General features: G+C 40.0%; 1 protein-coding gene across 1 annotated transcript in view; it reads left to right on the top strand.

The window, feature by feature from the left end:
• Positions 1 to 5,586: 5,586 nt before the first annotated feature.
• The window catches only part of LOC139312977 (ophiophagus venom factor), a 117,662-nt gene continuing 107,877 nt past the window's right edge, over positions 5,587 to 15,371 (top strand). The window contains exons 1-3 of the mRNA XM_070938223.1: positions 5,587 to 5,657; positions 8,856 to 9,054; positions 14,745 to 14,907. Coding sequence (XP_070794324.1) covers positions 5,587 to 5,657; positions 8,856 to 9,054; positions 14,745 to 14,907 — 433 coding nt within the window. The remainder of the gene's footprint in view (positions 5,658 to 8,855; positions 9,055 to 14,744; positions 14,908 to 15,371) is intronic.

Genomic DNA, 15,371 nt, shown 5'->3' with positions numbered 1-15,371 from the left:
ACAAACCGGCTCCTCATTTTACCTACCTTAGAAAGGATGGAAGGCTGAGTCAACCTTGAGCCTGGTGAGAATTGAACTCACAGTAATTGCAGGCAGCTGGAAGCTAAATACTACCTTTAAAAGTAGCATTAGTCTGCTAAACCACTGAGGCTCACGTTCAGAGCCACATGCTCCTTTTGAGTGTTTATTGAAAATTCTTAGTGGGAAGGCTCTCACTATCACTTCTCCAAAGCAAAGAACAAAATCCCATAGGGTTTTTGAAAATGTTTTGCTTCTCCTCCAAGAAACTTCTTCAGATCTAACTGTTAGATCTGAATGGGTTGTCTTATGGGACAACCATGACTTGCATGATTGAGACAAATGATGACCATAGACAAAGGGCAAAACGATCAAAGTTTGTGCCTCTTAATAACGTTTATCAGCATGCCAGTAAAGAGATCTTCTGCTCCATGTCCGTTTTGAGGCCATTCTTTCCCAATCTCAGTGAAGGTCAGAAAGGGGAGGTAAATGCTCCCAGATTACATCTGGTTCCTGGAATGGAGAGGAAAGGTGCTAGTCTATTGCAAGTTGGGTAAACAAGGTCAAGCATTAACTCTCTCTTCATATACCATACCAGAGACTCCAGATGTGTAGCTTTTTGTGTGGGTGTGTGGAAACTTCAAGTTTTCTCACTTAGGAATCAGGATCTGCCTGTTTTTAAGATTTAGTCTTTCTGATTGGTTTTCCATCTTTGCCAAAGGAAGAATCTAAAGGATAAACAAACTCCATCAAAATACAATTTGGAGTTGGGTGATTAATTTTTTAACTTTAAAACCAAAGCCATGAAGGGACATGGAATTCAGAACAGGGGATGAAAAACATCTCCAAGTTCTGAGAGGATTTTGGAGGGCTCAAATTTTGAGAAAATTATCCTGTTTGTAAACTATGGTCTAATGTGGTGTTTCTTCATATCCACTTTAATTGCTTCTTTAAATGCAACACCAGGCTACAGTTTTTCTTTTGAGGAAATAGTCTGACTGTGACATGGGAGTAGAATGAAAATTTTCCACAACCAAAACAAAACTCTCTGAAGATGCAGAAACAGTTCAGGAAGGGAAGCAATTCAGGTGGATCAACCTTTTTGCAGACATTCAAAAAATTAGACTAGCAATGTTTTTACAGATAACTACCCTGTTTTCACCCAAATAAGACATCCCCTGATAATAAGCCCAATCAGGCTTTTGAGCGCATGGCAATAGGGCCAAGCGCTTATTTCAGGGTTCAAAAAAATATAAGACAGGGTCTTATTTTCAGGGAAACACAGTAAGTTGTTAAGCACAGATATAGTTTGGTGTAGTGATTAAGGCACCAGGATAGAAACTGGGAGACTGAGAGTTCTAGTCCTGCCTTATATACCAAGCCAGCTGGGTGACTGGTTTGACCAGTTTTATACTTAGGCAGGAAAACCAAATGCACAGGTGTAAAATAGGAGATACATAGGAGGTAAAAATAGGACGCTCAATAGCAGTAATTTTAGAGGGGTCTAGAAGTCCTAGTGGATAATCACTTACATTGTGGATAAATATGAGCCAGCAGTATGCTGCAGCTGCCAAAAAAAGCCAATGCAAGACCTAGGTTGCGTCATCAGAGGGATATTAACAATAATTATACTGGTTTGGTAAGATGGTAATATTTGGTGAAATATTACATCCAATTTTGGTCAGTATGATTAAAAAAAAAGATCTTGAGAATCTAGAAAGAGTACAGAGAAGAGCAACAAAGATGATTAGGGGCTGGTGCCTAAAACATATGATTAATAGTTGCAGGAACTGGGTGTGTCTAGTTTAATGATTGATTGTCTTTGGAGATTATCCAGGCTTCAATGTTGTCCAGATATCCTGCCAAGAAAATCTCTTACTGTAAACCACCTGATGAATTATATTTCCTGATTAACTCTTTACTGATGTGCAGTTGTAAACATAATTTATAAAATGCTTCTTAACTGTTTCTACATTTTGTCCAGCAATAACTGCAGCCCATTTGACTTCCAATGTACACTCTAATTAAATGAATAGTGAGACGATGCCAGAGAATGCCTGCTTTTATAACCTGTATAACTCAGTATAATGCTGCTGAGAATTGTAGCATGTAAGAAAAAATATGCTTAAGGCACACAGGCTGTCTGTCAGGGAAATTTCCTAGGAATTGGCTCCATAGAATTAGAGAAAGAAGTAAATACAGCTAGGTCAGGCAAGATCTGAAGCCGAACCACTATTGTATTGAGGCAACCTGGACAGAGTGTCTGCCAGTTTTTTCCTTGTGGAATATAGTGCAGGTTAAAATTGAACAAATTAAAGTATTGCGCCCAATGAACTTGTTTAGGGGATAACTTGCATGGGGTTTTCAGGGCTTCCAGATTTTTTTGATCAGTCCACAGTTTGAAGGCTTTTTTTTTGCCCCTTCTAGGAAGTGCCTCCAAGTAAGCAGGGCCCACCACACTTCATACATCTCCTCCCATACTACTCTCCTCTGTTCAGTCTCGGTAAGCTTTTTAGAGGTGTATGCGCATGGTTGTAGCAAACCGTGGGCATTCTTTTGCAATAATATAGCCCCAATAGCTACAACACTCATGTCTGCCTGAATCACAAAAGGTGCAGCTGATCAGGGTGCTTCAGCACAATCTCCACTGAAAACAGCCATTTAAGTTTTCGAACTCAGCTTGACACTCCTTAATCCACTTAATCCAGTAGCTGACTTGGCTTCAGCTTGCTCTCACCCTTAGTTTTTAAAAGGCTGGTGATTTGCAAATGAGGGGATGAACTGCCAGTAGAAATTAACAAAGCCTAGGAAGCTCTGTAACTGCTTCTTAGTGCAGGAAGGGGCCCACTCTAGCATTACCTTCACCTTTTCTAGGTCCATTTCCACTCCTTCATTTGATATGTGGTAACCCAGGTAATCAATTTTATCTTGGTGAAATTCACATTTAGAAAGTTTTGCATACAGTTCAGCTGCTCGGAGCCTTTTTAGGATCATCCACACCAGTGATGGGTTCCTCCCAGTTCAGCCCGGTTCTGCCGAGCCGGTAGCAGTGACGATATAATCATCTTCTCCAGATTATATATTGCAATATATTATTATATCTTACACCCCTTTGTGCAAATAATCATACAGCACCTCATTGACTAGTTGCATGAACACTGCTGGGGCCTCCTGCAGACCAAAAGGGAGCACCCAGAATTGGAAACTTTCATAGGGCAGTTAAATGCAGTTTTCCATTGATCTGAACCCGGTAGTCAGCCTCCTGCAAGTCTAACTTAGTGAAGATTTTGCCTTTGGCTAAATGCACCAACATGTCCTTCATTGGGGCAGTGGGTAGACATTTTCTACACACACCATATTTAGCCCTCTATGGCTAATGCATAGACAAAGAACCACATCTTTCCTTTCCGAGAACAAAACTGGGACTGCCACTCATGGCCTCGCTGGTTGAATAAATCCACGTTTTAGGTTTTTGTCTATGAAAGCGCAAAGCTCTTCTAGCTCATGTGGAGTCATTGAGTAAAGTTTAGGCTTCAGAAGTTTACCTCCAGGAAGGATATGAGTACTACAGTCAGTGGGCAATGAGGTGGAATTGCATCAGAGACTTTCTCACTAAACACATCCCATAGATCCCAGTATTCCTTTGGTAATTTAAAAAATGCTTATTTTTTAGCCACTGCCCCCAACTCCCTTCATTCTTTGGCTTCCCTGACCCTGGGCTTCAGAATCTTTTCCTCTTTCTTGGCCATTTTATGCTGAATTTTTAAAAGCTCTCTCCTCCAATTCACATAAGGATTCCATTTCTGGAGTCAAGACAGTCCAAGTAGAAGGGGGTCTCTCCGTCGCCAGTGCCACTATGAAACTTAGAGTCTCTTTGTGCTTCCCATTCTTTTTTGGAATTTATATTTTAATGTTTGAATACAAACAAAAAAAAATGAAAAAATGCCATTTGGACGTTTTCTATATAGATTTTCATGAAACATCTAGTTCTGATTTAACATTTTTCTTTTTCCCAAGTTTTGAGATGTATGGTTTTGAGATATATGGGTCAGGAGGGACCTAGTGAATCAATCAATTTCTACATGATGTATTTGGGAGAAGTTTAAAATAGTATTTACCCAGGACCCTATTGAATACCCAAATGCAATTATTCCTCAAGTGTAGATTATGAAATGTCCCATAACAAAATTGCTTACAAGTAAGATGTTAATTTTGTAAGCTAAACAGTGAAATAACTTTTTTAATTTGTTCATATATCACTTTAAAAGAAAAAAAGTATCTTCAGAATACCAATACAACTATAACTTTGGCATTATGGAATATCAGATGCAAATTTTCTGATCTCTTAGTTAAGATTAAATTCAGTTTAGTTTATGTCAGGCCTTTTCTGTCCTTTTGTTGTCTCTGATCAACCTTCAGAATAGCAAACCTGTTTTTCTGAAAATATTTTCATCCTAATCATGCTGATTTTATTCATAGTTACTCGCACATTCCCATTAATTTGAAATAATGTTCTCACAAATGTATTCTGACAAAGTTACCCTGATTTTAATTGTTCTTATGGTATTTAAGTCTGAATGCTGTAAATAATGTACATACATGCAGGGATAGGAAGGAGAGAAATTTGAAATGGGACCCCATAGTAGCTTCAAGGGAAATACTTAGAAAAAGAAAAATAGGAATATCTAGAATTACCGTGTCTGGTTGTGGACATCGAGGTAATTGCAAGATGACTACAAAGAGACTCAGAAATCTCTCTCATAAACTGCCTTTCCTTCCATTGATAACAATACACTAGAAAGAAAGGAAAATATTATTCTTGTTTGGGTGGTGCTTTGTTAGAAGAACACACATCCAAGGTGTTGCCAGCCATAAAAAGTGTAAAAAGATACTGCGCAGTGAAGGACATTCCTTGGTTGTTTCTCACTTGCTTGCTTTGCTCATTTGTTCTCTATTCATTCATTTGTTTCTTCATTTAGCATTGTCTGGTTCATGAGATACTCTAGATATAAACAGTATAGAATTATCTATATATTAAAACATCTAATTTGTTCTAACATATGATTAGAATCACATCCAAAAATCATCATCAGAGTCCCATATTGCCAGTTCCCTTAAGTAGGTTTCCTCCAACTAAGTGGCATTTCCTTCTCTAAAAACCTATGAAAGCCACAATAATGCCTTAATAGACTTACTCTAATGTGTTTAGGGACATTTTTGGAGTGAATAGGTGACTTTAAAATCCCTTCCAAATGTGTGTTTGAGGGAGAGAGGCAAAGTAGTTTGTGAGTACTGTGAGTTTGTGAATCATAAGATAAATATTTGCAGATGTCAATAGAATATGAAAAACAAATCGCACAAAAATGCTTTTTAACTATTGTGTTGAACCAAGAGAAAAAAGACAATCCATTGTGAGCTTTAAGGATATTATTAATTTCCTTGGAAATTCTCAAGCTCCTCCTTTATACTGATTAAACATTCAACAATTGCAAAGGGGCTTGGCTTCAAAGCAGGCTCTCTGGATAAATACTGAAGTTGTCATCACTTCTCTTGCCCCTCTGGACTACCATGGAGGGGATGGCTCTCTATCTGGTGGCTGCTCTATTGATTGGTTTTCCAGGGTCTTCCCATGGGAGTCTGTAAGTATCATAGATATTTCAGCAGTGGGAATAAAGCAGTGCTAGGGAAGCCTTGTGGGCTTTCTCTTCCATGATGGTCTGTGCTAAACAGAACCATCACATCCAAGGCTGTGGTCCTTTGCAGGGTAATGAATTTCCTTGCAGGTGTCCCCAAACACTTTGGAGCTTTTTCAGAAAGTCTAATATATCCCATGACAGGACTAAAAGTATTATAATCATCAATAAGGGGAACTGACAGGCCCTGAAGTTCTAAGCTGAGAAATTGTCCTTGGAATGAAGATTTTCGAGACAAATATAAAGACCTCTTGTTCTCAGTCATGGCTGGGGGCCATCTAAATTATTGCCATTGCTAAGCATACTATTTTTGAAGTATCAACAACTTCCGGAAAACAATACGGTTGAATATCTAGAAAATGGTCATCCCACATTCTTTGTTTCTGATGTCTTCAAGTAACCTTCTGCCATCTTGACTAAGACTTCAGTGACATAGAGACTGGTCTACCTACTTGTTTTGAGAAAACATTTATTTTGTTGCGCGTACCTATACTAGAAAACCAGATATGACTTTGCAGCAGGCATACAGTATATGTAACTAAATGACATATGAGTGATAGCAGCCATGAGGCTGACTATACTGTATTTCTTTGGTCCCAGGATGGAGTATCAGGTACTGATAAGCAAAAGACAGGAGAAGGTGGAGGCAGAGAAGGTGATTTGTCACTATACATAAAACAACTCTTATTGCAGGAAAGAAACGTAAGCGGTCAGTTCTGGTCCCATTTGGGATTGCAAACAAACTCTCTGTAGATTAGTGGTGGGTTGCCCCCGATTCGCACTGGTTCTATAGAACCAGTGGTAGTAAAACTGGTGGGAGACTCCACCCACTGACCCCGACGTCATCAAAATGCTTCTGCGCATGCGCAGAAGAGCATGCATGTGAGCGAAGCAAGCACGCGCACGGCCCCGTTGCGAACTGGTAGTAAAGGTAAGTAGAACCCACCCCTGCTGTAATGTAAACCCAAAGCAGGGACATCCAAGAGAGAGGAACAAATCTCAACACTATGCTAGATGGTGATTTTGTTAGGGATTTGACGGGGAAGCCAAGTCGATTTATTGCTTTTAAAGAAACAGAAACCTAAACACTACAGCTACGAATAGGAGACAATGTTTAAGACCTTTAACATTTGGCTTCCTTTTCACTTTGGGAAGGCAGTTGGAAGGGCAGGATTTGTGTTGGGGGTATGTGTTCAAGTGGTATTGTAAAAAGTGAGGCTTGTGGTCTTCCTACCTTTCCTTCCTCCTACCTTTCCCTCCAGAGTATGATCCCCCATGGTTTGTTCCTTGTTAGGGTTTCAGTAAGCAGAAACTCAGGAAGGATTTTGTTGGGTTTGTTTGTTTAACAATAACAAGGGACTTTATCTTCTCATTGAGACAAACTACACTAGATGTATGAAATCCGTGGTCAGGCTATCCTACATTGTTTTAAAGGAGAAGCTCTTACAAGTTCATAAAAAAGAATGGTAAATCCTAATTGTTCATGCTCAGTTGCTGCTCTTTGGATTGATATGAAGACTATAATGGAATAGTTACAACTGTCAGCCCACTACAATAACACAAGCAACAGCTGTGCAATAATTGGTACAGGCAGGTGAGTCAGCGACGGTTCAAAGTTATGACAGACCCACAAAAAGTACTTTCCATCCTGAAGTTGTGTATGTTGTGGTACCTATGGTTATTCACCCCTAAGACTGAACTGGAACTGATCGCAGAGACATTGCAGCATGTGTCCCCACCTATTTCTCCCCATCCTGCACTGCTGGTTCCCCAGAGACACTGAGCCTGCTTTGCTAGCCCACTGAGTTCCACACACCCCTGCCCATTACTGATTGCTTACTTACCTTTCAAAGATCTCCAGAGCTCAGGATGTCAGGGTAGGAAAGAAGGACAGGCCACTCCATTGCTGGGTCAGGGACAGAAAAGCAGCTGTGTTTTTCTGAGATGCTTTCATGGCCCCATCAGAGCCTAGTTCGGGGGAGGACGGTCCTGTAGTCAGGACCATCCGATGGGGATGGCCCGTCTGCCTTGGCATGTTTGGAGAGGCTATGGGCTGAGAACAATACTGACCTAGGACCAGGGGTGGGTTCTACTTACCTTTACTACCGGTTCGCAACGGGATCATGCATGCGGGCATGTACGAGCGAAGTGTGCGCGCACGTGCGGGCACAATGCAAACCGGTAGTAAAGATAAGTAGAACCCACCCCTGGGCCACACCCTCCCTCTTTCTCCCAAAGAATGCAGGTGGATCATGCTTTCATGTAACCCTAGATTATAATGCTACACAGATCTTACAAATACATATTTCACCATGCCTTTTAATTAACAGTACTAGAGTTACCAGTCTGTCTGGAGACTGAGATAGATTCATATTTAAAGATCTGTCTGCGAAAGACTTAATTTATTAGCCCTTAGTTTCTGGGGTTGATTCTGCATCTGTTCTGCAACACTACTGTGTTGCATGAATTCTGGGGTGTGGATTGGGGTGTGTGGGGGCAACTTCTGAATGGTGAGGAGTCTCAGGAGACTGTGTGGTCTGCAGTGATGTCACTGAGAGGAGTTGATCAACATTTCCACCTCATTTTAGGCAAGGGTTGGGGATTAAAGATGGAAATCCTTAATTCCTTGAAAACAACAACTTGATCTCACTTTGTCAAAATCTAGTCATTTTGCAGCCAAATTTCAGCAACATAGTTTCAGGTGCAGGGGTCTGCAGATGGGTTACTGGAGGACTGTATGCAGGATGGGTTATGCCTCACCTTGGATGAAGGAACAATTTTATTTTTATTTTTCAAATCTGAGATCAAACTCTGTTCTTTGATAGGAAAGGTTGCCCTTCTTTAAGCTGCAAGGGGATACTGCATTGTTCATTATAATGTGATCACATTACAATACCACCCAGTTTACTGTAATGGTCACTCCCATTTTATAACCCAAAAACAGCTCCCCAAATCTCTTTTAAGTGATATAAAGATAAAGATTTACTAATTTTTCAATGGTATTTGGAAGGTCACAAAAGAGTAGCTTTTCTAACCATTTACTTCTTCACTTTTCTAAAAGAAGAGATAATGGAGATGCCTCATCAAATGCCTCACTTTTCCTAAGCAAACTAACTCAGGAGATGTTCTTTCCTTCTTCTGCAGCTACACCCTCATCACCCCTGGTGTTTTGCGAACAGACACAGAAGAGCAAATTTTGGTGGAGGCCCATGGAGACAATACTCCGAAGCAGCTTGACATCTTGGTTCTTGATTTTCCACGGAAGCAGAAAACCTTGTTCCAAAGAAGAATAGATATGATTATGAATCCAGCGGGAGGCATGCTTGTCACTCCAACTATAAATGTGGGTGTATGGTGATGGTTGCAGTATTGTATCCCCTCCCCCCCCCCAAAAAAAAAATCAAGCTAAAATCCTGTTCATCTTGTTTGAGAGGAAGTGCCATGCACTTTAGTAGAAAGAACATGACTAGACTGTCAGATATTGAGAGAAAGGAAAATAGAGTTATGGGACATATAGAGTATAACTCTATACATGTTTAGTTACAGTTCTTATTGCTACAATTGCTGAAAGATTCTGGGCAGCATTTCACAGCAAAAAAATAAATATTTAGATCAAAATCAGTATCAAAACAAAAATCAACCATAGAAAGAAACAACAGTTGCTGTGTCTCAGGATCTTGTGATCATCTTTTGGGACCTTCTGACAAGCAAAGTCAATGAGGAAGACAATTTCACTTAACAACCATGTTACTAATTTAACAAATGCAGTGATTCATTTAACATCTGTGACAAGAGCTCTGGTGGCTCAGCAGACTAAAGCACTGTTATTAACATCCACTTACATCTGCTGCCTGCAATTACTGCAAGTTCAAATCTCACCAGGCTCAAGGTTGACTCAGCCTTCCATCCTTTCTAAGGTAGGTAAAATGAGGACCCAGATTATGGGGGCAATAAGCTGACTTTGTATAAATATACAAAAGTATGAAGGCTATTGCTTAACACATTGTAAGCCGCCCTGAGTCTCCAGAGAAGGGCGGCATATAAATCAAATTAAAAAAAAAAGTCGTAAAATGGGGCAAACTCACTTAACAAATGTCACTTAGCAACATAAATTTTGGGCTCCATTGTGGGTTGTAACTTGAGGACTACCTGTATAGACATTTCAGCTAAACTCCAAAGGCTTCTTGGCAACCTTTGTTCTCCCTTACCTAGTGATAGCTAAATCTGGTCCTGGGCTCGTGCCCTGGCATGCAGAGATTCCAATAAAGCAAACCTCATACAGGAAGATCATTTTATTATGATTTATTCAGAACATTCTGGTAAAAAGGATTCCTACCATTCAAAGAGGGAATCTCAGGCCTCAACTTCCATTCTCTTTTATAGTTAATACATTGAAGGAAAGTACAAAAGAAAAGTTGATTGAATAGGACAATAGCATTCTTCCCTTTTCATAGGAAATTAGTTACACGAAGTTAAACATGTTACATATTTGCATCCCGTGATAGCACATATGTTCATTTAAATGAACTTTGTAGAATCTGTAGGTGTAAAATTTAGGATGCTAATGAGAAAAAAAAATCATAAGGTTACTTAGAGTCCACAAAGAGACAAACTAGATGTCAATCAAGAGTTCTCTATCTTATCGGAAGACATACGGTACTACAGACGTTCTGTTGAGACAAACATGCTCCTATTCTGTCCTGACCTGGAGAGCAAAGATAGCTTACCTTGCAATTTAGGAATGCTACAAAGTATCAATCGATTCATCAATTCTACATTCCAGTCTGCAATGGCTTTACAACTATTAACATAATTTTAAAAATAAAACAAATTAAAATATAAGAAAACCCATGCTATTCATCAAGTACAACAATACTACAAAGTTCACATTGTTGGTACAACAAAGGTCTTCAACAGGAAGCAGAAAATGGATGGATAGAACTATGTTCACATGAACAATGGTGAAGGGAAGAAAAAGGAGAACGCTGAATGGTATATCTCTATGACTGATCTGTTGCCAACAATCCTGGACTTTCCAGAGCGCTTCAATGTTAAAATGTTATTCCCTGACCAAATCTCAACCAAGCTTTCACTGGGTCCGACTCTGCTAACTACTTGAGCCCAAAGAATGTCAAACAGGTGCTGGTATCTGGTGAGACAGATAAACTGAGAAAAGTTCTGCAAATTGGACCATAATCATACTAGCGCAATTGCTACATTTCTACATGCAGTGATTTGCATGAATGTTCCATATTAAATGTCCTAACCTTGCAGTGATGAAATTACAATTTTTTCTTGTTCTTTTCTTGTTTGTTCCATTTCTATTTTATCTAGTTTTATTGCATCTTGCTCAATTTTTCCTTTTTTCCCATTGTTTAAGTCTTAACTTTTAGCTTTATGACATTTCCCATTCAGTATTTGGTTATTGCTGCTATGTTTTTATCTCTCTGGTTAATGACTATAGTTAAATAAATCTGATTTGATTTGACTGACACTAGTTAAATAAAATTAGTGTATATTTTCATTTTTTTTTCCTGAATGAGTAGGCTTTTACCTATTATTTAGGATTTAATAATCCTATTTTGATTGCTTTTTGTTAAAGATGTAATAATATTTAATGAAATGTTCAAACTCTCACTAAATAAGCCCTGCAAGGTTCTGAGAAGCCTTTGCCAACTGGGTGCCATCTGCAGGCATTAAACTGCAGACTGTGCCAGTGTCAGAAGGCAGAGGTTGCCCAGTAATTCTCAGACACACTTATCAAAGAAATGTTCTTCACTGCAGTGCAAGTTGAGGACTTGGGGATACTCTAAAAGTCATAGATTCTAACCTTTGTATAATTTCAGTGGGCATTGTTTGCCTGCCAGTGAAGGCCAGGAATAATTAATTTGATTCCCTAGCTCTAGGGTGTCAATCTCTCAGCCTATAGGTTGCATGAGATCACTCTTTTTTTTTCTGTTTGCAATAGCTTTTATGCATTATAAATAACAAACCATAAAATAAACAGTGGTCTATGCGTATCTATGTCTCTCTGTTTTGGTTTTATGGTGAATTTTGTTGGCTAAATTATTTTGGCTGGCTAAATTATTTTGGCTGGTTATTGTGAGCCTTTTTCATGTAAATACATTTACATATCATATAATTATTATAATGAGATATATTATTGGATTTTCCTGTAAGCATTTCAGCTGGACTTTAGACTTTGCTCTCAATCTAGAGAGATTAAAGAGTTTTCCATCTGATGTGATCTAGAGGTAAATACCCTCTGTTGCAGTTCCAAAAGCATGTTTCAGCATGATAGCAAAAAAGATCCGGAATAAAGTTGGCTCGAGGACACAGCCCTGCTTCATTCCACTTTGAATATCAAAGGAATCTGATGTTAAGCCATCAAAAACTACAGTGCCCTTCATTCCCTCATGAAAGGACCTGATGATGTTGAGGAGCTGAGGTGGACATCCAATCTTGGGGAGAATTTTATAAAGGCTGTCCCTGCTAACCAAGTCAAAAGCCTTCGTAAGATCTATGAAGGCTATGAAAAGTGGCTGCCTTTGTTCCCTGCATTTCTCCTGCAACTGTCTAAGGGAAAATACCATGTCAGTAGTGGACCTGTTGGCTCGAAATCCACATTGTGATTCTGGATAGACTCTCTCTGCAAGCACCTGGAGCCTCTTCAGTATGACACGGGAAAGTAGCTTCCCTACAACACTAAGAAGAGAGATGCCACGGTAGTGGTTACAGTCACCCCTGTCACCTTTGTTCTTGTACAGTGTGACAATATTTGCATCCTTCATATCCTGTGGTACTTCACCTTCCCTCCAGAACAAAAACAGAAGATTTCATGCGGTTCAGTGGAGATATTCTCTTTGCAACACTTCAGAATTTCGGCAGGAACGTTATCTTTCCCAGATGCCTTGCCAGAGGCAAGGGAGTCCAGGGCCACATTTAGTTCTTCTAAAGTTGGTTCACTGTCAAGCTCCTCCAAGACAGGCAGGCACTCAATATTATTTAATGCTTCTTCAGTTACCACATTTTCTCTGGAATATAACTCAGGGTAGTGCTGCACCCAGCATGCCATCTGCTCTGCTCGGTCCTGGATAACCTCACCTGTAGCAGACTTCAGAGGGGCAGATTTCTTCTTCACTGATGATGCTGCCATCACTGCTCACTCAGCTGAAGACCTTCAACAACTTATGGACAGTTTTAGCAAGGCCTGCCAAGACTTTGGACTAACAATCAGCCTGAAAAAAACACAAGTCATGGGTCAGGACGTGGATTCACCTCCCTGTATTACAATCTCTGCACAAGAACTGGAGGTCGTCCATGACTTTGTGTACCTCAGTTTAACTATCTCTGACACTCTCTCTTTAGATATTGAGCTGAATAAATGTATTGGTAAAGCGGCCACCACATTTTCCAGACTTACAAAGAGAGTATGGCTTAATAAGAAGCTGACGGAACATACAAAGATCCAGGTCTATAGAGCCTGCATCCTGAGCACACTCTTGTACTGCAGTGAGCCTTGGACCCTCTACGCACGGCAGGAGAGAAAGTTGAACACCTTTCATATGCGCTGTCTCCGACGAATTCTTGGCATCACCTGGCAGGACAAAGTTCCAAAGAAGCGCAGTCTTGGAACGTGCTGGAATTTCTAGCATGTATACACTATTGAAGCAACGACGTCTACGCTGGCTGGGGCATGTAGTGAGAATGGCTGATGGTCGGATTCCGAAAGATCTCCTGTATGGAGAATTAGTGCAGGGGAAGCGCCTCAGAGGGAGATCACAGCTGCAATATAAGGATATCTGCAAGAGGGACCTAAAGGCCCTGGGAATGGACATTAACAACTGGGAAACTTTGACCTCCGATCGTTCATCATGGAGGCTAAAGACGTAGCATGGCCTTCTCCAATTCGAAGAGACACTTGTTTAGCAGGCTGAGGCAAAGAGGCAGTCCCGGAACCAGCGAAATCTTGGGGCTGGGCAGGGGACAGAATGTATCTGCCCTCAGTGTGGAAGGGATTGCCATTCTTGAATTGGCCTTTTTAGTCACATTAGATGCTGTCTTAGGACCTCTTTCCAGAGCACAATACCATAGTTTCTTGAGACTGAAGGATGCCAATGATATTGGATTTTACAATTTTATACACACACACACACACACACACACACACCACACACCATACACACACACACACACACACACACACACACACTGGAATAAAAGAACATTCTACTTATGAACAGATTATGTCCTGAGAGTTCACAAGTCCAAACAAACGTATGTATGCTGTGTACTGTAAATTAACCTTCTCCTGACTTCCAGACCTTCTAGGTTGGAGTTATGGACAGATTTGTTCATCTTGGTAAGTGTGTGTGTGTGTGTGTGTGTGTGTGTGTAATTGAATAATTACCCAATGAAAAATGAGAAAGGGAAAAGAGAACATCTCTCATATAATTGTAGAGCTACAAATGTGCAGCCCAGAAGGTAGTTTTGATGTTTCAGGTTCATAGTTCTCCAGGAAGTGAAATGGTAGAACCAGGTAAATTTACTTGGGGTGAGAGTTCCCTGATTCTCCCTCCCATTTGTTTTGAGTTTAGAATTCGGTGCTGACTTTTCTTGGTGCGAATATTAGGAGTGGAAAGCGGCACCTGTAGTAACATCAGGGAGAAGAAGGTGAGGTTTGTAGGTGTACTACAAAGGGCACCAAATGTGTTTTGTAATAGCAGAGAGGCAAAATGAGATCTCAGGAATATATTCTGCATTATTTTCATTGACTGGGCTGCTTTAACTGGACACTACATGTTGCCTTTTGCCAGGAAACATAAAAAACTGTCTTAGTAGAAGCAAGCAACACATTTTAAAGATAAGTCTTTGTTTGGCATTCTGTGATCCACTTTGGTTTCATTTTTGACTCAGTAGAAATTTTTGGACCAATGTTTTAGTGTTGTTGCCTAGGGCTAAGGAATGAGGCCTCAGGTGGCCTTTAGTCATGATTACGTTTGAAGCCTCTGCTCTACTCATCTTCTCATCCAGATTCCTGCAAGAGAACTGAGTAAGGACTCCAGGCAAAATAAGTATGTGGTTGTGCAAGTAACTGGTCCTCAAGTGAGATTGGAAAAGGTGGTTCTCCTTTCTTACCAGAGTGGCTTTTTGTTCATCCAGACCGATAAAGGCATCTATACACCAGGCTCTTCAGGTAAACTCTTTTTCTGCCTCTATTTCTTCACTCCCCTGGGGTCCCACTGTGGGTATAATACTACTAACAAATAATAATACTATAAACAAAACCATTCTCGGGATTTGTCATTTATTCAAGTTTTCCAGAGAGTGGGGAATGGAAAAATGTGTGTCTTGTGAGTGTTGGCATCGGTGATATTGAGAAATCAAGCTTAGAAAGTTCGGAAAAGATTTAAGAAACACATTGATTGATGGTCCAGTGGAATGTAATCACAAATTAGGAAGGGAATGGAGAAGTCCAAGAAGATGTCACCCTGACTAATTGCAAGTTATAAAAGGGGGAAAACCTTGAGGGTTATGTGAGTGATCTTTTTTCTTTAAAAAAAAAAAACCCAATTCTTATTATGCTTCTTTAAGAGAAGAAGAAAATTTGTCATCTTGAAGGTCTTTTCAAGGCTTTTTAAAAAAAGAATTTTTGAAGAA

This window comes from Pituophis catenifer, unplaced genomic scaffold (genome assembly GCF_029215685.1).
Source record: "Pituophis catenifer annectens isolate HBS135680 unplaced genomic scaffold, rPitCat1.0.hap2 SCAF_2, whole genome shotgun sequence".
In the NCBI taxonomy this organism is placed as follows: Eukaryota; Metazoa; Chordata; class Lepidosauria; order Squamata; family Colubridae; genus Pituophis; species Pituophis catenifer.
This window is presented reverse-complemented; position numbering and strand designations above follow the sequence as displayed.